This window comes from Enhydra lutris, unplaced genomic scaffold (genome assembly GCF_002288905.1).
Source record: "Enhydra lutris kenyoni isolate GAN:26980312 unplaced genomic scaffold, ASM228890v2 scaffoldscaffold8, whole genome shotgun sequence".
In the NCBI taxonomy this organism is placed as follows: Eukaryota; Metazoa; Chordata; class Mammalia; order Carnivora; family Mustelidae; genus Enhydra; species Enhydra lutris.
The window spans coordinates 39,656,240-39,676,595 of record NW_019154092.1 but is presented as its reverse complement, the minus strand read 5'-3'; the positions used below and the strand labels follow the sequence as shown (position 1 = coordinate 39,676,595).

Sequence of the window (20,356 nt, the reverse complement as noted above, 5' to 3'; positions counted from 1 at the left end):
GACAGGACTCAGTGAGAGAATGGTGTAGAGACACTGTGGCGAGATGAGCTTTCTGCCCACACTTTGGGAGAACCTTCAGGTGAGGTGCCATTTAAGCTTGGTCTTCTCTGAGTAGGGATCTGACAGACAAGGAGAGATGGTGGTAGGAAGGGTGGGGAGAAAGAGTGTGTCTGTAGGCTACATGGGTAAACGTGCATATCACATTTTAAACAGTGTCCAAGATGTGGGGCTGTCATAGCTCTTGGTTTTTGTCGTCTGTAATACTATCAAAGAACCATTTTAATGAAAAAAAAAGTCTCCGAGGAACAGGATTAGATCGAAGGGCTGTCTGTTCTGGCTTTAAATGCAGTTTGATGTCTTCTTAGGGGGGTCCTTGGCAGTACTCTCAAGCCCATGTCGACTTGGATTCCATCTCCCCGATGCTTTATCTGGCCCACATAAATTTCTGTTGTGCTTGGAACACCCGCTTATCCTCACTCACCTCTACAGGAACTTGGATCTCCTTTAGTGTTCTGGATGCTTCTTTGTAACGGTAAAGAGTTGATGGCAAGTCTCACTTCCCCAGCTGGCACCAGGGTATAGTGAATAACATGCAGGGTTTCCTGGCAGTCCCTTGAGTGGAAAGCCTTGAGCTCACATAAAATAAGTACCAATTTAAAACCATTCTTGGGGAACCTGGGTGGCTCGGTTGTTTAAGTGTCCAACTCTTGGTTTCTGTTCAAGTCATGATCTTGGGGTCTTGGGATCGAGCTCCATGTTGGGCTCTGTGCTCAACACAGAGTCTGCTTGTCCCTTTCCGTCCCCCTCTCCTCTTCTAGCTCTTCCACACACACACCTACCCCGGCACATGCATGCATGTTCTATCTCTCTCTCTCAAATAAATAGATAAAGATAAATAAAACAAAAACTTCTCTAATTTTGAATTCTGTTACTCTGGGTTTACTTCTAAAACAAGAGCCAGTCAAAGAAGCAATTAATGCCATGTCTGACAGCAAGAGGCTTTGAGGAGTGACCTCACTGACTAACACGGCCCGGGGACACAGACTAGACATGTACTGCTTATGATCAGGAGTTCTGTGAGATGGTAGGAGCCACGCTCCCCTGCATGTGCAGCTGAAGTGATTACACACTGCTGATGAGTGGGCAAGGGATCACTGGACTGAACTGCTGAAAAGAGGAGCTTCTTGTTAATCAGGCTGAGCTGTCATTTTTAAATTAAAGTACAAGAGGCTCTGGTAGTTACCCATTTGTTTGAAGTCTTTCACTGCTGGTGGCTAACAACACAGTTATTTTTTTTTAAAGATTTTTATTTATTTATTTGACAGAGATCACAAGTAGGCAGAGAGGCAGGCAGAGAATGAGAGGAGGAAGCAGGCTCCCTGCTGAGCAGGGAGCCCGATGTGGGGCTCGATCCCAGCACCCTGGGATCATGACCTGAGCCGAAGGCAGAGGCTTTAACCCACTGAGCCACCCAAGTGCCCCAACACAGTTATTTTTTTAATTGTCTGTGGACTTCCTGCTGGGAACGAGCTTGGGACCCCAATGATTGGTGGGCTGGGAGGGGCCCCTGGAGAAGATCAGGAGCCCTGAGAACTTCCAGCCCAATGGACCTTAGTGCTCCTGAACAAACAGGACTGGAATTTCCAGGCAGAGGGATTGCTGTCTCCCCTCATCAGTTTGCTTCTGGGTGTTGCCTGATAGTTACAGCTGAACGAGCAGAACTGTCCTGCGTCAGGATTAAGAATAAGTGAGGCTCATGTTCCTCTTTTCCTTCTGTGCCTCTCCATTTCAGTACTCAGGCCAGTAGAGGCTCTTCTTCCCTCTTACTGCCATCAGTTCTATCACTGGAAGCTAAATACAAAAGCATCAGCTTCATTTGAAGGCTGAAGGCTGAAAGCACTTAATGTTTGCCTTTGAGCTACGGTAAGTCTTCTAAGCAGTCAACGTGGGATGCTTTTCTAGTTATTTAAGTAATCTTTAATTTTTTTCAACAGTATTTTGTAGTTTTCAGAGCATAGGCTTTTCCCTTGTTTTGTTAAATGTCTTCATATTTTATTCGTTTTATGCTCTTTTGAATGGAAATGTTTTATTAATTTCCTTTTCAGATTGTTTATTGCAAAAGAATAGACATACAATTGATTCAGGCATATTGATATACTCTACAACTTTGCTGAACTCATGTATTAGTTCAAATAGTTTTGAGTGGAGTCCTCATGATTTTCTGTGTAGAGGATCATGTCATCTGTGCCCAGAGATAGTTTTACTTCTTCGTTTCCAGTCTGGATGCCTAACTGCCTTGGCTAAAACCTCCAGCACTGCGTTGAGAACAAATGATGAGAGCAGACACCCTTGTCTTGTTCCTGACCTTAAAGAAAGCATCCAGTCTGTCACTATTAATTACATGTTCGCTGGGGGTGTTTCATAGATAACTTTATGGGTTGATGAAGTTCCCTTTTATTCCTAGTTTGTTGATGGTTTTCTTATCATGAAAGAGTGTTAGATTTTGTCATGTTTCTTCTGAGTTTATTGAAATTATCATGTTATACTTTTTTTATTCTACTGATGTGATACATTACATTAATTGATTTTTAAAACTTGTATCCTTGGGATAAATTCTACTTTGTCAAGGTGTATAATTCTTTATGTTGCTGGATTTGGTTTACCAGTATTTTGTTGGGGATTTTTGCATCCATATTCAGAAAAGAAATAGGTCTGTAATTTTCTTTTCTTGTGACATCTGTGTCTGGTTTGGTATCAGAGTAATGCTGACCTCATAAAATGAGTTGGACATATCCCCCCCTCCAAAATTCTTTGGAAGAATTTGAGAAGAACTGGTATTAATTCTTCTTTGAATGCTTGGTAGAATTCGATAATGAAGACATTTAGGCCTGAGCTTTTCTTTCTGAGTAGTTCTTTAATATTACCAATTTGATCTTTACACTTGTTTTTAGTCTATTCAGGTATAGCCAGTTCTGGTGGTCATTCTTTTACTTTCAACCTATTTATGTCTTTTAATCTACAGTGTATTTCTGTATATAGCAGATAGATCCATTACCAATTTCGCCAATCTCTGTGCAATAGTATGACTTTTTTTGGTGTGTGACTGCTGACATCTTTGAGGCTATACTACCCCACGCCCTTCTGCCTGACATCTGGGCAGTTTGAAAAGAAGACTGGATATTGCCTCCCTTAGCACTGGTGGAAAGGTCAAGCCATGCAAGAATTGACCCCCTCAATCCCCCCAGAAGGGAACTCTTATCTCCTAATCACCATAAAATCACAGGCTAGTCACACCTCCCTGCTTCTCAAGCCATTTTTGGACCTTCTTGGAAATCCACCATACTCTCCCAAGAACTCCTTATTAGGTGCATGATACATCTTATATTCACTCTTGGTACATGTGTGGCATCATCAGCCTTGATATCTGAGCAAACAGGGGGTGAAAGGACCCATCCTGTCTCTGCAGGATGACAACCACACTCTGCCTTTTGATTGAAATATTTAGTCCATTTACATTTAATGTAATTACTGATATGGCAGGATTTATGAATGCTGTTTTGCTATTTGTTTTTTATGTCTCGTGTCTTTTTTTGTTCCTCTCATTTTATATTACCACTTTTTTGTGTGTTAAAGAAATATTTTCTAGAATACCATTTTAGTTCCCTTGTTTCTTTTAATATATATTTTTTGTTATTTTTTAATGGTTACCCAGAGAATTACAATTACCATCTTAACTTACAATAATCTAGTTCAGATTAATTCCAACTTAATTTCAATAATACACAAAAACTTTCCCCCAGTATAGGTTTGTTCTCTTCCCCCTCCTTTGTGCTATACTGTCACACAAATTACATCTATATACATTATAAAGCCACAATGGAGTTTTATATTTATTGCTTATCTGGGAATATCTTACTAGCTCCTTCATTTTTAAAAATAGACTTTATTTTTTTAGAGCAATTTCAAGTTCACAGCAAAATTGTGAGGAAGGTGTAGAGATTTATCATATACTCCCTTCCCTCACACATGCATACCCTCTCCTTTATCATCATCCCCCCAGAGTGATACATTTGTTATAATTAATGAGCCTACATCGATACATTCTTAGCATCCTGAGTTCATGGTTTACTTGTGGAACACTCTTCGTGCTGTACATTCTGTGGGTTTGGACAAATTTATAATGACTTGTATCCATCATTATGGTATTATACAGAGTAATTTCACTGCCCTAAAAAAATCCTCTGTGCTCTGCCTATTTATCTCTTCCTTTCCCTCCTACCCAAACCCTAGCAACCATTGATCTTTTTACGTCTCTATAGGTTTGCCTTTCCCACCCTAACATTTTTTTAACTTTGTCAAGACCTATAATTCACTGATTTTATTATCACCTTCTCTTATACTCAATTTTCTGTATACATGGCTTGGATTGCATGGGCCACCATTATAACCTACCTCTAAACCTTCCCTTACCTTTTCTGTCCTTGTATCTCTCTATCATGCTTACCTGGATAAACCCTATCCTAGGTAAAGCCAACAAATGACCTTTTCAGTTATTGTAGCCTTGTAGACTCACTGTAGCAAAGCATGCAGCCTTGCAGACTGGTCTCATTTAAAATTCATGACTCAGGGGGTGCCTGGGTGGCTCAGTGGGTTAAAGCCTCTGCCTTCAGCTCAGGTCATGATCTCAGGGTCCTGGGATCGAGCCCCACATCGGACTCTGCTCAGTGGGGAGCCTGCTTCCCTCTCTCTCTCTCTACCTGCTTCTCTGCCTGCTTGTGATCTCTATAAAATAAATAAATAAAATCTTTAAAAAAAATTCATGACTCAGTATATCTCAGTTTGTACTCAAAGCTGTCCTACAATTTATCACTGCCCTCCCTCTAGTCCCTATAGTTGTAGTTTCTTGAACCCTAGCAAAGCTAGTCCTCTATCTATACTCTGGTCCTTCTTCTTCTTCCTCTCTAAAGAACTTAACTAGTTCTTCTCTCCCGTGTTATCATTTTCTTTTTCTCTACAGGATCATCATCCTCTACATGATCCTATAGTACCTCACATCTTAAACATTTTAAAATAAAACTTTTCTAAACTCATACCCCACTCCAGCTATTATTTCTCTTTTGTATTCCTCTTCACAACAGACTAAAGGAAAGGTTTACATCCAGGCATCCAGGTACTATATCTAATTTCCCACCTCCTATTCTGTACTTAGACTCTTGTTATAGGGCTTCTTCCCTTCCCCCACAATTTCACTATGGCTGCTCTTGTCCTTGACACCAGGGCTTTCCATGTAGCTAAACCAAAAGTCACTCTTTGTCTTCTGTGGCATTTGCTACAGACGATCATTCCTCCCTTCTCTTGATTTAGAGACATGTCCAGCAGTACTCTTTCCCCCTGCTTCACTGGCTGCTTCTCATCTGAGTTGCTAGCTTCTCCTGGGCTTGGTCTCTAATGTTGGTGTCCCTCCATAATCTTCTCTATGGGAGATCTCATCTGGACTCATAGCTTTCAATGGAATCCTTGTGCCAATGACCAATGTCATGTCAGTAGTCCTGACTCTCCAGACACATATTCAAGTGCCTTCTTGGCCTCTTTTAGGAACATCTAATAGCACACATTTATAATGAACAAACAGAACCATTGATTTCTGTCTCCAAACCTGTGCTTCCCTCAGGCATGCCTACTTCTTACTAGAAGTACTGTCTACCTGGTTACCCAAGCCAAAATCTAGGAGTCATCCATGATTCTTTTTTGCCTCAATTACTTATCTAATCCATCACCAAGTACTGTTGCTTCTACATTAAAAATATATCTCGGGGCACCTGGGTGGCTCAGTGGGTTAAAGCCTCTGCCTTCAGCTCAGGTGATGATCCCAGGGTCCTGGGATCAAGCCCCACATCAGGCTCTCTCCTCAGTGGGGAGCCTGCTTCCTCCTCTCTCTCTCTGCCTGCCTCTTTGCCTACCTGTGATCTCTCTCTGTCAAATAAATAAATAAAATCTTTAAATATATATATATATCTATATCTCTAATCTACTGGCTTCTCTCCATCTCCACAGCACCCCCAGTCCTAGACACCCTCCTGTCTTTTCTAGGCAACTCTAATTATTCTGCTAAGGGGCCTCTCTGAGTCACTCCTTCTTCCCATGCAATCAGTTCTCTGCATGGCAGTCAGAGTGCTCTTTAAAATATAATTCAGATCAGGTTACTTTTTTGCTTAAAGCCCTTGAATGACTTTCCATTGTATTAAAAAAGAACAACCAAAGGAAGTCACACTTCTTACCTTGACCTGTCATACCAATTCTGCCCCATGCTGGCCTTGGTCCACTTCTGGACTTCATCGAACCCCCCTCACCCAGGCCCTACTGACCTTCTCTCTGCTCCTGGAACATTCACCCCCTCCTCCCCACAGCAGTGCTTCGCACTTACTCGCACACTCTTCTCTCCCAGCTTCCTGTGGCTGGCTTCTTATCCTTGGCATCTTACCAGATGTTCAACTTCTTGCTGCAAGCTTTTCTGCCTCTCCAAGTCCTCTTCACTCCCTCACCATAATTCCTCCACTTCCATCCCACTCTGGGGCACCCCTCTCCCGTGTAATCTTTGTTGCAGACGTAACTCAGGAATTTTCCTGTTCATAATTTGTTATGATTTCACTGTCCATCTTTCCTCTCCACCCATCTACTCTCAAGTCTGATGGAAGCTCCATGGGAGCAGAAGTCTGTCTGTCTTGCTCACTGTTGAATCCCGGTTCTATAATGGTGCCTATAGATACAGGGCAAATGAATGAATAAGTGAGTGAATGAATGAATGAATTTCACTTTCTAGCATATTTGAAGTGAGCAAGGGAAGCTGTGATGTGCAGGGATGCCGGCCCGTCTCCTCCAGGGCACATTTTCAACAGGGAGAGAAGCTGTTGCCCCTCCCACAGTGACTGCATTTTGTGCCTTTCTGTTCTGAAGCAAAGCTCAGTCTGGCTCACAGAGAAAAGCTCTCTTCCGTGAGAAGACAGGACACATAAGAATTGGAGAACAACCTAAGACAGAAGAGTCTGCTGGGTTGGATAGAATCAAGGGTCAAAATGTTTGAATCAGACCTGTGGTCCCCAAACACTGCCAGGCGCCCCCCCCCAGAGTCTCCTGGGGGGCATATAAACAAAGCAGTTTTAGGGATCCTACCTCGGGAAACTAAACTTGGAGAAGTCTCAGTGGGACACAGGAAGCTGAATTCCTACAAGACTTTCCCATGGGATTCTGATCCTTGAGCAGGCCCAGGAACCTCTGCTTTGTTTGGGAAGAGGGATCTGCAGGTGAGCTGCCCTTTGACTGGGTGGCATGGGGTTTGCAGCCCCGGCTGACCTGGTGCAGGGGAGGGGCACTTAGAGGCAGGAGCAGCAGGGCCAGTGCTGGGAGCAGGGGGCCATCAGTGTGTCCCTTTCTCTCCCCGACAGTGGCCCGGTACCGTGTGACCGTGTGCACTGGAGAACTCGAAGGCGCGGGAACCGATGCCAATGTCTACCTGTGCCTTTACGGTGACGTGGGGGACACAGGCGAGCGGCTGCTGTACAACAGCAGGAACGACACTGACCTGTTTGAGAAGGGCAACGTGAGTACAGCCGGCTCCGTCCCCGCCTACCCAGCCCTGGTCCGAAGTCCCCTTCCCCTGTCCTCCCTGTTCTGCTGAAGCTGATATGGGTGCCCTGGCCATCAGCGAACTAGCACAAATGACACCCTCTGGGCTCCTGGGGTCCAGCAGGGACCTGGAGAACCGCCCTGGAAGGGTCATGGTCCCTTCCCCACCCGTAAGCTTTGAGAAGGGGGCAGAACAGGAGGACATTTGGGGGTAGGAGCAGTACCTTTCTTCCTTCAGGAGTGGCCAGGAAGGGAGGGATGCTGGGCCTCTGGTTTGTGGACTGGAGGACCCAGGCTAGCAGATAGCTGGGACTTTTGCCTTCTCCGCTAGACATGACCACTGGGGGCACCTTCTCCAATTCCTTTTTGAAGGAGAAACCAAGAAAGATACTAAATGTGGGAGTGAAAGAACTGGGTTCTGCCCCCAACCTCATCACTGATGTGCGGGGTACTCCCCCTCATTTTCCCCACCTGTCAAATGGTTTCCTTGGTAGGTGGTGTGGGGCAATAGGGAAAGCATCAGGCAGATCTGGGGGCAAACCCTGTGTGGGGCCAGTCGCTCCATTCCCCCAGCCTCAGTTTCCCCACATCTAAAATGGGGAAGTGATGCCCACCTGTGCCAGCTGATATGAGAATTAGGAGCACAGCTGTACCACCTGGCCTGCATCACAGAGCAGGTGCTCAATAGGGTCATTATTGCAGTCAAGCGAGGTTCATGGTGCTTATCAGGTGAAGCCCATTTGCAGACTGACCTAGCACAATCCTGGGCTCTCTTCCGGCCTCTGCTGCCCCATCCTCAGCGAGGGCAGGGCAAACCCTGTAGATCGAGTGGAGGTCTCTCTCAGAGGCCACTCCAGCCGACCTTAGGGTCACAGACACAAGAAAACTATGGTGATCAAAATAATCTGTGTTGTGGGTGGACCCAGGCTCATTTGGGGAGGTCTGGAGGGGGTGACTTCACATAGATTTATACATTTCCTCTCTCTCTCCCATCCACACCCACCTTTTCCCACTCTTCTACCTCTTTTGAATCCTTTGTCCATCAATCAATTGCACCCTCCTCTTCCTGATCCGGGAGGCTCCCAGGTGTGCTCGTGTAGGCTTGGCAACTCTCCAGCCCCTGCTGCACTTCTGCTGCCCCATTGGCAGGCAAAACTGTGCAATTAGCAAGACCACTAGTTCTCCTGCCCTCCCCAGTCAGTCCCAGCCATGCCTTAGAAGCGGGCTGGTATCCTTCCGTAGCAGGAGCCTGAGTTGATTGGCCAAGGAATTAAGTCATGATACATGGTTAGTGACCGGTAACAGCTTATCCTATCCCTCCTCCTGGGGGTCTGCCTTTTAGAAGGAGATCATAGGGAATGGCCACTGTTTAATCAGAAAATACAGCCCTCCCTTGTTGGGAACTTGACATGGAATGACTTCCCACTGGGAGCAGCTGGAGGAGGGGTTAGACCTGTTCTTTCCAGGTACCCCTCAACCCACCTGTGACAGACCAGCAGCCCCACCCATCAGCCCCGGCTTTTCTGATTTCTGGGTCTCTGTCTCCCCTTGGTGTTTGGGTCCCAAGGGAGCCCCATCCCACCGGCCTTGCTGTCTTCCCCTCCGAAGGCCGACGAGTTCACCATCGAGGCGGTCACCATGCGGAAGGTGAGGCGGGTGAGGATCAGGCATGATGGCAAAGGCGGGGGCAGCGGCTGGTTCCTGGAGCGGGTGCTGGTGAGAGAAGAGGGGCAGCCAGAGAGCGACAACGTGGAGTTCCCGTGTCTCAGGTGCGTGGCCTGCTGCGCTCTGTGCGCTCCAGCTTCCGTCTGGGGCCCTGGCTTTGGGGACACTCAGCCCTGCCTGCTACCCCAGACCAGGAGCGTAGTCGTGGCTTGAAGAGGGGGCCCCTGCTGGTGGTGCTTAGACTGTCCCCACCCCACCTGCCGGTGGTGAGCCACTGGGGTCAGGTGTCCCAGGGCACCCCTGGCCTGTCTATTTAAGTACCAGAGTGTCGTTACTTTTTAAAGATACAGTATGGCAATTTCAGAATTTAACTGAGTTCCCAAGTAGGGAGCTCTGAACAGGTTCTGCCCCCTGCCTCTTGGCTTCTGCTGGCCACAGGTGTTCTAGGCTTGTCAGTAGCCATTTTCTCCCTGGGTCTTCGCATCGTCTTCCCTCTGTACATGTCTGTCTGTGTTCACATGTCCCTCTTTTATGAGGACACCAGCCATTTTAGATGAAGGCCTGCCTTCATTTTAACTTGATTACCTCTATAAGGACACTATTTCCAAATAAGGTCACAGTCTGAGGTCCTGGGGCTTAAGACTTTAACATATCACTTTTAGGAGACACATTTAAGCCCGTAACGTGGCAGGTTGCCATAGGTGGTGGCAGTGGAGGTAGGGGGAAGGGGCTACACCAGAGATAGGTCCTGTAGGTAGAGTTCATGGGGTGTGCCCTCGAGAGAGAGAGGACTGTTGGAGACCCCAAGTCTCTGCCTTTGGTGGGTGGGCAGAGGCCGTGCTTCCTGCTGAAACCAGGAGCCTGGGGGCGGGGGGTGGGAAGGAAGGCCTGAGAATGGGGTCAGACTGGACTCTGGAGGCTTAGCTGGGGCATATTAGGTATGAGATGCTTGTGAGTTGAGTAGGCAGAGTCCAGCCTTGAGAAATAGCTCTAGTAAATGAGAGCACAGTGGTAGAATTTAAAATCAGGGAAATGGATGGGATCCTGGGAGAGAGAGAATTGTGTGGACTGAGCCCTGAAACTGAGACTGGTCAGTAGGAGGACAGGGAACCCAGAAAGGGGACAAGGAAGACGTCGCTGTGTCCACACTGTCTGCATGGCTATATACATGGTGAGGGAGGAGCTTGGGGCCAGGAGTCTAGCCACCTGCCTGCTTTGTGGCTTTGGGCACATTTCTTAACTTCTCTGGTCTTCCATGCCTTCCTGGCCAGCGCGTGTCCCACAGTGATGGAAAGGGTGAAATGGGGCTGCCCTCTGAAAGGAGCCGGGTCTGCCAATGACACAGGTGATGCTGATTGCAGGGCAGAAGGTCAGCGGAGACCCCCAAACGCCCTAGAGCCCTCCCTGCCCCCAAACACTTAAAGGGTTTATGCAGTTTTAAGAAAGTTAATTCCCACCTCCTGCTGCGGCATGCGCCCATGGCACCTGAGCGGGACGTGCACTGCCCGAGGGATGGCACACCAGGCCTCTTTATCCACCTTCTCTGCCATGGTCAGGTGGTGCCAGTGTGTTAGCTCTGGCAGCTGTGTGAGTGTGGTGTGCACACTTGCACATTTCTTGTGAGCTCGGTGAAAGAGCCATAAAATCACCAGCAGACAGGCTCACTGATTTTGCAGTGTCTCACGCTGAACCTGGGCCCAAGTGTCTGAAGCAGAAAGAAAATGACTATATTTGGAAATATCTATTAATACCCTTCAGCTGGTAGTGAAAATGACAAGCCATGGTGTCCCTTTACCGCTGGGGTGGGCCTGGGGATGGGTGAGTGGTAAAGAGAGTGGTGGGAGGGTGCGAGGGGTTTCCTGATGGCCGCGGGCCCGCTGGATTCCACGCTCCCTGTCCCTGGGAGTGATGGCTGGGCCACACCACACTCTTCTCTGCAGCCTCTGTCTGTGGATAATCCCGGGTGACCTCCACAGGACAAAGGGAGAGGCTCCTAATGGGTTGATTGGAGGGACTCAGGGCAGCGGTCCCTGCTCTCAAATCTCTTTCCCATCCCCCCACCCCCATCGTCAGTACCAAGAATTCTGCAATTGCATCTTCCTATCTTGGAATCCCAGACAATTTTGGTGTTCAAGACTCGCAGCACCAAAACCCATGCCCGGTATAATCACTTAGCAGCCGACTGACATCCTCTGCGAGGTAACAGCCAGCAGGCAGCAACATCCTGTGGGAATATAAGATCACGTGTTTAGGGAGGGAGGGCAAGAGAGAAGGGATGGGGACCCTACCCTCGGGTGGGGTATATTAGCAGAGGGACTGTGGTTTAGGGAGGCCTGAGCTCCGTGTCAGGAAGGCTGGAGGGGAGGCCATGCTTCGGCTTCCTTTGCCGGGTTCCGTGGCCAGGGAGGCAAGTCCCTGCCAGGAGTGGAATAGAGCTGGGTTGCCAAGATGAGCTCTGACATAGAGGCAAATGGGGAGACGCTGATCAAGAGGCGAGCCCCTTGGCTTCCCCACGGCAGTGGAGAACATTGAGGGTGCCTCTTCTGCTGCCATGACCTGTATCATGGACCCTTGTGAGCATTGGGGCCTAGGTGTCTCCGCTTTGCACAGTCATCTGATTTCTCTGGATGCATCCCAGTGCTCCGTGGGGAGGGCACTTTCCGGGTGAACCAGTCCAATGCGTGGCTCCCAGGTGGATGGCCAGCAGAGAGCTGGGACCATGGCCCACTCTGATGAATAGATGAGTCACTGCCGTCAGACCCAGCCCTGTAGGGTCCAGACCCAGCTTCTCCTTGTTGGCAAATCTCATCCCTCCTTGAGAACTCTGAGCAAGCCGCTTCCCCACAAACTGTCCTCATTTCTTAAATTCCTGTTGCACTTACTTTGGTCCCGCAGCCATCCTTTTTCTGGCCTTCAGTGCCTTGGCTAGTCTATCCTATCTTCTTTGTCTTTTAATTTTTTTTTTAAGATTTTATTTATTTATTTGACAGACAGAGATTACAAGTAGGCAGAGAGGCAGGCAGAGAGAGAGGTGGAAGCAGGCTCCCTGCTGAGCAGAGAGCCCGATGCAGGGCTCGATCCCAGGACTCTGAGATCACGACCTGAGCCAAAGGCAGAGGCTTTAACCCACTGAGCCACCCAGGCGCCCTCTTCTTTGTCTTTTAATTGAAGATTTTATTTATTTATTAGAGAGAGAGCCCTCATATGCACGAATTGGGGGAGGGGCAGAGAGGGAGGAAGAGAGAATCTCAAACAGACCCTGTGCTGAGTGAGGAGCCCGTCATGAGGCTCCCTCTCCCGACCCTGAGATCCTGACCTGAGCCAAAATCAAGAGTCAGCTGCTTAACCGACTGAGCCCCCCCTGGCACCCCTAGTCTATCCTATCTTAACTAGACGGTAGGTTCTCTAGGGCCCGAGCAGTGTCTTATTGATGTCAGTGTATCTTTTCTGCCTTCTTCCCCTCCCCAGAGCCCTCAGCACAGCGCTGTGCACACAGTAGGCTCTCCCAAAAAGAGGTGATTATTTTTGAAGAGGACAGTGAACCCATGGTGTTCTTGGCTTTCAAGACGAACTCTTTACTGATTGCCAAGGTCTTACATCCTGTGAGCCTTCTCGTTATCCCCGCACGCTGGTTACTCTTCCCCCTTGCTGCCTACCAACCCCAGGGGCCTTCGCTCAGCTCCTGCCAATCTGTTCCATCCCAGCATGTGCTGCTCCCTCGGGAGGGCACCTCCCTCTTCCCCTAGCCAACTCCTCATCACCTTTCCAACCTCAACCAGTATCCTCTCCTCAGCGCAGTCCTCCTTGCCCAGTCTGGGCGGCGACCCTTTGTTCTCAGCTCCCGTGGAGTCTTTTCCTCTGCTGAGTGCCCAGTCTGACCTCCCTGGTGACCCTGCGGGGACAGCGGGACAGTGGGTGGTTGGTCGTTGGCCACTCAAAGAGTTAACAGCCCCTTGTCTGCCCACCAGGTGGCTGGACAAGGATAAGGATGACGGTCAGTTGGTCCGAGAGTTGCTGCCCAGTGACAGCAACGCAACACTGAAGAGTGAGTCGTCCTGATGACCAGGTGGCGGGTGTGTCCCTGGTGAGGGAGGTGCCCTCCCCTTACTGTCCGGAAGCCAGCCCTTTGGAACAAGCATGAGCTCTTCACTTCATCCCCCTGCCCCAGGCAGTAGTGGGGAGGGTGGAGAGGAAGAGGCTCTGAGGAAAGATCTGGAATTTCTTCGCTGTCTAGGCTGTGTATACAGTGACTTCGTGGCACTGGATGTGGGGCCCTGAGCACACACAGGCCTCTGTGGACACGAGCGACAGAGGCAGTAACACTAGCCAAACAGGCATTTTTATCCTCCCTTAGGCACAATGGGTACGGATCTTTCCAGGTGATATACTGGAGCATCGTCAGCATGGTGCCCTGTTTCGTCATGGGGCTGTAGGTCCCCAGCAGAATTTCACCCCTGGCTGGCTCCTCCTGAACCGTTGACATCTTGATCCAAACATGTACCCTTCTGAGCCTCTGATCCTTTGCTTGTAAAGCCAAGATCAGAACCCTTAGCAACAACACTGCGCATGTCCTTTGCAACACTGTCTGCAAAGCTTGATGCTCCTTTGCCTCCGTTTCCTCATCCGTCAGATCAGAAACTGGACAAGGTGGTTACCTTAGGTCCTTCAAGTCTGTTGCACTCCATATTCTTGGAATGCTTTCCTGTTCTCGGTGTGCTCACACCTTGTGGGCAGGCGAAGCAGAGGTCAGCATCCCAGTGTTGCCCATGAGGGGACCCCCACAGAGAGGAAGGCAGTCCTGCCCCACCATGGGGCTACTTAGAGCAAGGGCTCAGTGGCCAACCCCCAGCCCAGTGTCCCACCCGGGCTGCAGACCACCCTCCTGCTCCAGCCCTTCCCACCCGACCTGCTCTAACCCCTCCCCCTCCCTGCCTCCCACCCTGGACTTGCCTAGACTTCCGCTACCACATCAGCTTGAAGACAGGGGATGTCTCTGGGGCCAGCACAGACTCCAGGGTCTACATCAAACTCTACGGGGATAAATCTGACACCATCAAGCAAGTCCTTCTGGTCTCTGACAACAACCTGCAAGACTATTTTGAACGTGCCCGGGTGGATGAGTTCACCCTTGAGACCCTGAACATTGGAACCGTAAGTCTCCTTCCCAAGACCATGCGACATGGTCTCACCCCCCCTGTATATATCCACATGCGGGTGCACAGCCCTGCTCACATGAACGTGCACACACACACATCACACGCATATGCGCACTCACATGCACACGGGGGGAAAATGCCCACTCGGAGGTAGGTGAGCTGTGTAGTTTTCCTCCATGACCCAGAGCAGCAGAAGATACATGAACAGTAGGGAAGCTTCTGCAGTCCCTTTAGGGGTGGAATGTCTATTTTGGGGATCCGTAGTCCCAACATTTCCTTTACGTATATAGCCAAGACCTTGGTGGCTAGGTCCCAGACACTGGAGAAAGGGACACCAGCATGCAGGGCAGGAAAAGAGGGGCTGAAAATGCTTCCCAGTTTCACACTCGAGTGTGCATCTGAGGTATTCTCAGGAAACTCGTTTCAGTGCTCACCCTGAACGACACTGGAGAGACTCTGCCCTTGAAGATAGCAGCTGATTGTCTCCCTCTGTCAAGGCCCCCGGTGGCCCTGCTGCCACCAGTGTGAGCTCTTTATCTGGAAAAGCACAGATTAACCCCCTCATAGTATTGGAAACTTTTCTAGAAATTTCTGAGCTGGGCTTCCTATTACCACCTGCCCTTCTCAAGGTGTGGCTAGCAGCAACTGGGATGCTGACAAGCTCCCCTGTCTGCAACCTTACACTTTCCTGCAATCCGTTTCCCTTCTCTCTGAGCCTCACCCTATTTTAGATACTCCAAGAACATGCTCACAGGGAAAGAGCTCCTGTCAGTCCTTTATACCTGATGGTAATGAGCCTAAGTCAAGATCTTCCTTCACTAAAACGTATTTACATTTTCAGCTGAATTAATAACCATAGAGTGAAATGCTTTTCCTTTTACTGAGGGTTTCTTACAACAGCCAGTGGATAGGTGAAACGTCTAAGGGGAGGGGAATGGTGTTTGGGGCCTTTCCCTGTATTTCTGAAATGCTCCCTCCCCCAGCAAGCAGTGTGGCTTAAGAGGTTGGGAGGGTCAGTCTGGCTGCTGATTGCCTGAGGCCCTTCCTTTCACTTCCTCCCAAGCCCGCCAGTGACTTCACCTTTGTTTGCCTCATTCATTCTAACAACTGGGCATGCTAATGGGACTGCTGTTTGCAGTAATTATGTTAATACCGCACCCCACAAGTCATCCTCAGTCACCAGCTGCTATTGATGGAACTGGAACTGTTGCTCCAGGGAGGTGCTAGGTGTGGAGGCCAAGAAAAACAAGCCTGTACCCACCTCGAGTCTAGCCCTGACATTAAGTGCAGCCATCTTGACAAAGCAAAAGCTGGCACCTGGCACCCCCTCTCCACCCGCTCCCCTCTGCTTGGTAGTAGATGTGAACAAATAGTTAACTTGTAAAAAATCACAATCCTGCAAGACAGGAGTCTCCCTCGGTTTACAAATGTCCCAGTGCTAAATCTCACTAATAAGGATGCTTGATAGGAGGAATGTGACATTCCACCAGGAAACTCCCAACTGTCTTCATGCTAGTGCCTCATTAGAGGGAAAAACGGCCTTGGCTTGATAGTAACCAGGCATTCAATATCCTGACAGTCTTCTTTACCCTGATAGTCCTTCTGAATATCTCCTTTGTTCTCACCCACCGCCGAGCCCACCCCTACTCTGTCTTTAAAAACTCTGACTGTGGGGCACCTGGGTGGCTCAGTGGGTTAAAGTCCTGGGATCGAGCCCCTCATCGGGCTCTCTGCTCAGCAGGGAGCCTGCTTCCACCTCTCTCTCTGCCTCCCTCTCTGCCTACTTGTGATCTCTATCTGTCAAATAAATAAATAAAATCTTTAAAAAAAAAAAAAAAAAACTCTGACTGTAATCTGGTTCAGGGTCCAAGTCCCAACTCCACTGCGTTGGGTATACTTGGGCCCAAGCTTAAGCATGTCACCTCAGGGTCTAAGTCCCAACTCCGCTGCGTCGGGTATACTTGGGCCCAAGCTTAAGCTTGTCACCTCAGGGTCTAAGTCCCACCTCCGCTGCGTCGGGTATACTTGGGCCCAAGCTTAAGCATGTCACCTCAGGGTCCAAGTCTCTACTCCTCTGTGGTGGGTATACTTGGGCCCAAGCTTAAGTTTGTCAAATAAACCCTCGTGTAATTGCATCGGTGCTTGGCTCCTGGGTGGTCTCTCAGACGCGAAAACTCGGGCACAACACTAGGCCTTCTGGAATGGAGAGAACTTAAGGAGTTCTGTCCTTAAGGAGCTTCCCACTGGGTGAGGCAGAAGACCCTTGTCCCTATCTTTACTCATCCAGCTGGTTCTGTCACTGTCTCAGCACCGCAGTGAAGCTCTCCTGTGACCTCTGGTGTCCACCGGAAAGGCTGTCGGGCTTTGTAAAGAAGGCTGGTTTCCTTCTTACAATTCCAGGGGACCCGGGCTACAGGCACACAGTTGTGATGGTGTTTTCATTATCAGCCCAGAGAGGCACTTCATACTCGTAAGAACAAACACAGGGCTTGGGGGGACAATCCTCTTGAACTAGCCTTCTGGCCCCAAACTCATGGCTAGCATTGCCTCTCCAAACCATCACAGAGACGATCTGTGGGGGAGGCTTGGCAGGGATCTCAAAGGCTGGTTGATCATTCCACCTAATGTTAGAATTGCCCTGCAAATAGCATTTCAAAAAAGCACTCAAGCGGTTTGAACATCGAAGAACCAACTCGCCCTAAGGATGATAACACAATGGTCTACATAGTCGTCTGTGTGAAACGCAAAGATGTTGACATGTAAAATAGCCAAGCAAGTGGACTGTTGAATGTTACTGGAGAGAGAAGGATGTTCATCAGGGCCACGAGTGAGACGAGGGTTTGAGCATAGAACCACAGAAAGGCTGTCCTGAGAGGTCGTCCACCTATCCGGTCACCTCTAGACGGTATGTCAAAGAAGAAATGCAGAAAAGACGTACCATAGTGTATTTTTTAAAACAAAACAGAGCCCAGTCAATAGCATGGCCATCAGAAGCAAATGGTTCATGTTTTGAATGTTCGGTTCCTTATACGGGCGCTGCCCAAGTACGTGCTGGAGCTTTCAAAGTTCACGCCATACCCAGGGTCCCCCAATTGCTTCTCACCTCTTCCCCGAGAGGTGAGCTGCTCTTAAGAGGAGGGATGGGAGGCTCCAGGCAGCTGGCTAATGGTGGACAAGCCTGGGACCCAGCCTCTTCCTGCTGAGCCCCCCTCTCCTGGGGAACTGAAGATCTGGGTTGAGGACAGCGGTTTGTACCAGTGTTGGGTGGGGGCAGGGTGGGGAAGGATGGAGGCATCGAGGTTTCCACGCACCAGCTCTTTGCTCACTCACACCCTGGGTTTCCTTCCAGATCAGTCGGCTGGTGATTGGGCATGACAGCACGGGCATGCACGCCAGCTGGTTCCTCGGCAGCGTCCAGATCCGCGTGCCCCGCCAAGGCAAGCAGTACACCTTCCCCGCCAACCGCTGGCTGGACAGGAACCAGGCCGATGGGCGCCTGGAGGTGGAGCTCTACCCCAGTGAGGTCGTGGAGATCCAGAAACGTATGGGATTAACAATAATGGACCATAAGCATCGTTTCCCCTGTGGGCTGGGGCAGTGGGGAAGGGGGAGTGACTGTGGGGTGACTTGGATCTTGTTTCTGAGTGGGAGGCTGAGGGGAGATAATGGGGCTTCTGATTGCCTGTGTATCACGGCTCTTGGAGGGGCAAAAGGCCTCATTGGACAGATGGTGAAACTGAGAATTCAGCGGAGGAGACTTTTTTTTCTGGAATAAAGGCAGTAAATGACTCTGTTAGGAGATGTACATTCTCAGCCCTGTGTGCAAGAGTTTGAGACCTAGTCCTTGTATTCCCCCGGGAAGATTGGCGGAAGAGATAAAGCTATTTATTTGTACATTGATTTAATAAGTATATATACTGTTTCTCTGAGCCAGCACTGCCCTAGGCACAAAGTAGACCAAGTCCTTGCCCTTGTGGAATTTACCTGCCACCAGGGGAGGCAAACAATAAATACATAATATAACGCCAAGTAGGAGCTATGAAGAAAATGAAGCAGGACAGGGTGACAGTCCTGGCATGGGGGCGGAGGACACTTGGACAGGGTGATGAGATCGCCAAATGAAGGTGAAGCTCATTTGTACACGACGTGAGAGCCATAGTTACGGGAGGGGTCGGAGAAACAAGAGATCATCTAGAGGGTCAGGAAGACAGTGGCACCAGAAATGGATGCAGAGAATGTCACTTCCCTCACCTCTGCACTTCCACATCTACCCTGAATGCTACTGCCCGAGGCTCACTTCCACCAGAATCTTCCCTGGGAAGAACCCTAGTGTGAACTCACCGCTTCCTCGCCCAGAGCTACTTGTGTCTTTTCATGTGTGCATTTTCTCTCTCCAGCAACCCTGTAAGTTCCTTGAGGGCTGGGTCACATACACATACATGCTTTGTAACGGTATCTGCCAGTGTGAAGAAATCAACTCTTTTCCTCTCTTTAGAAATTAAAACTCTATTTCCATCACAGTAATACAGGTACTAGTTAATAAGATACAGATTTTTAAAAATGAGTAGTTCCCCTTACCATTCCCCTTCTTCAGAGCTAACAACTTTTAAATGACTTTCACTTGTCCTCTGAAATTTATCTCTATATTTTTAATAATTTGCTTACCAGTTTCTTTATTATTTTATGCATGGACATTAATTCTTGACTTCCTACAATGGAAGAGGATGGTTTAGCTCTGTGAACACACATGTGTATGTATGTGTGTGTACATACACGCTTCCCCTCCTTCCAGCCTTCAATAAAATTAAATCCGTATTCAATTTTTACATTATTATGACTATGTAAATATCATTCACTGCTGGGACACCTATTGTATGATGATTGCATTTCAATTATGGCACAACTTTTTGTTTTCTAAAGTTAGTAATAGCCTCATTTTCCATTTGTATAGTTTTCTATATACCCACCTATCTGTGTGCTAGGGCTGCCATAACAAAATACCATGACTAGGGGCTTAAACAACAGATATTTCTTTTCCCACAGTTCCAGAGGCCAGATGGCCAGGATCTGGGTGTCCGGAGGTTAGGCTTCTGAGGCCTTTCTCTTTGTCTTGTGGATAGCTGCCTTCTTGCTGCATATTCATATGGTCTTTATTTTGGGCATTTGCATGTGTGTGTCCTAATCTCTTCCTTTTATAAAGACAGCAGTCATATTGGATTAGGGCCTCACCCTAAGGGCCTGGATTTTAACTTAATCTTCTCTTTAAAGGCCCTATCTCTGAATAAGTCACATTCTGAAATACGAGGGGCTAAGCTTCGATAATGAATTTGGAGGGGAGACAGTTCTCCCTGAACATCATTTTATGTCCATCCCTCGAGTAGAACTAAAATTCTTTTCATAAGTCCAAACCCAACAACAATTCTGTTTCCTCTCTACCTCCTTCCACTCACTCCCTGTCCCAAAACATTCCTTTAGGAACCTCAAAGCGTTCTAGGCTGTCATGAAGCTGTCCTTTGAGACTTCCTTTTGGCCATCTTTTTGGAAATTCCTTTCTTTTTTCTCCTAGTTGGATCTCCTGTTTCCTGGACTTCATGTCTCCCTCTTTGGTTTCTTCCTTCTTTTCATTTCTACTGAGTAGCTTCCTGAGAAAAGGTGCATGGAAGAGAAATGTCTGCAAATGTCTCACAATTTATAAGGAATTTGGCTCATTACAGAATTCTGATTTAGAACTCATTTTCCCTTAAAGTTTAGAAGGAATTATTCTACCATCTTCTAGCTCCCAGTGTTGCAGCTGGGAAGTCTGATGCCATTCTGTTATCCAACTCTTTGGATTTTTTTCTCTCTAAAAGTTTATAGCATTCTAGTTTTATTTCTGGCATTCTGAAATTTCATGATGTCCTCACTGCCTTTTG

The 20,356-nt window shown here is 48.4% G+C and overlaps 1 protein-coding gene across 1 annotated transcript in view; it reads left to right on the top strand.

Annotated features, from left to right (window-relative positions):
• The window catches only part of LOC111142652 (lipoxygenase homology domains 1), a 151,372-nt gene that overhangs the window by 62,239 nt on the left and 68,777 nt on the right, over window positions 1-20,356 (top strand). The window contains exons 13-17 of the mRNA XM_022495969.1: window positions 7,443-7,597; window positions 9,232-9,392; window positions 13,257-13,333; window positions 14,243-14,439; window positions 17,794-17,986. Coding sequence (XP_022351677.1) covers window positions 7,443-7,597; window positions 9,232-9,392; window positions 13,257-13,333; window positions 14,243-14,439; window positions 17,794-17,986 — 783 coding nt within the window. The remainder of the gene's footprint in view (window positions 1-7,442; window positions 7,598-9,231; window positions 9,393-13,256; window positions 13,334-14,242; window positions 14,440-17,793; window positions 17,987-20,356) is intronic.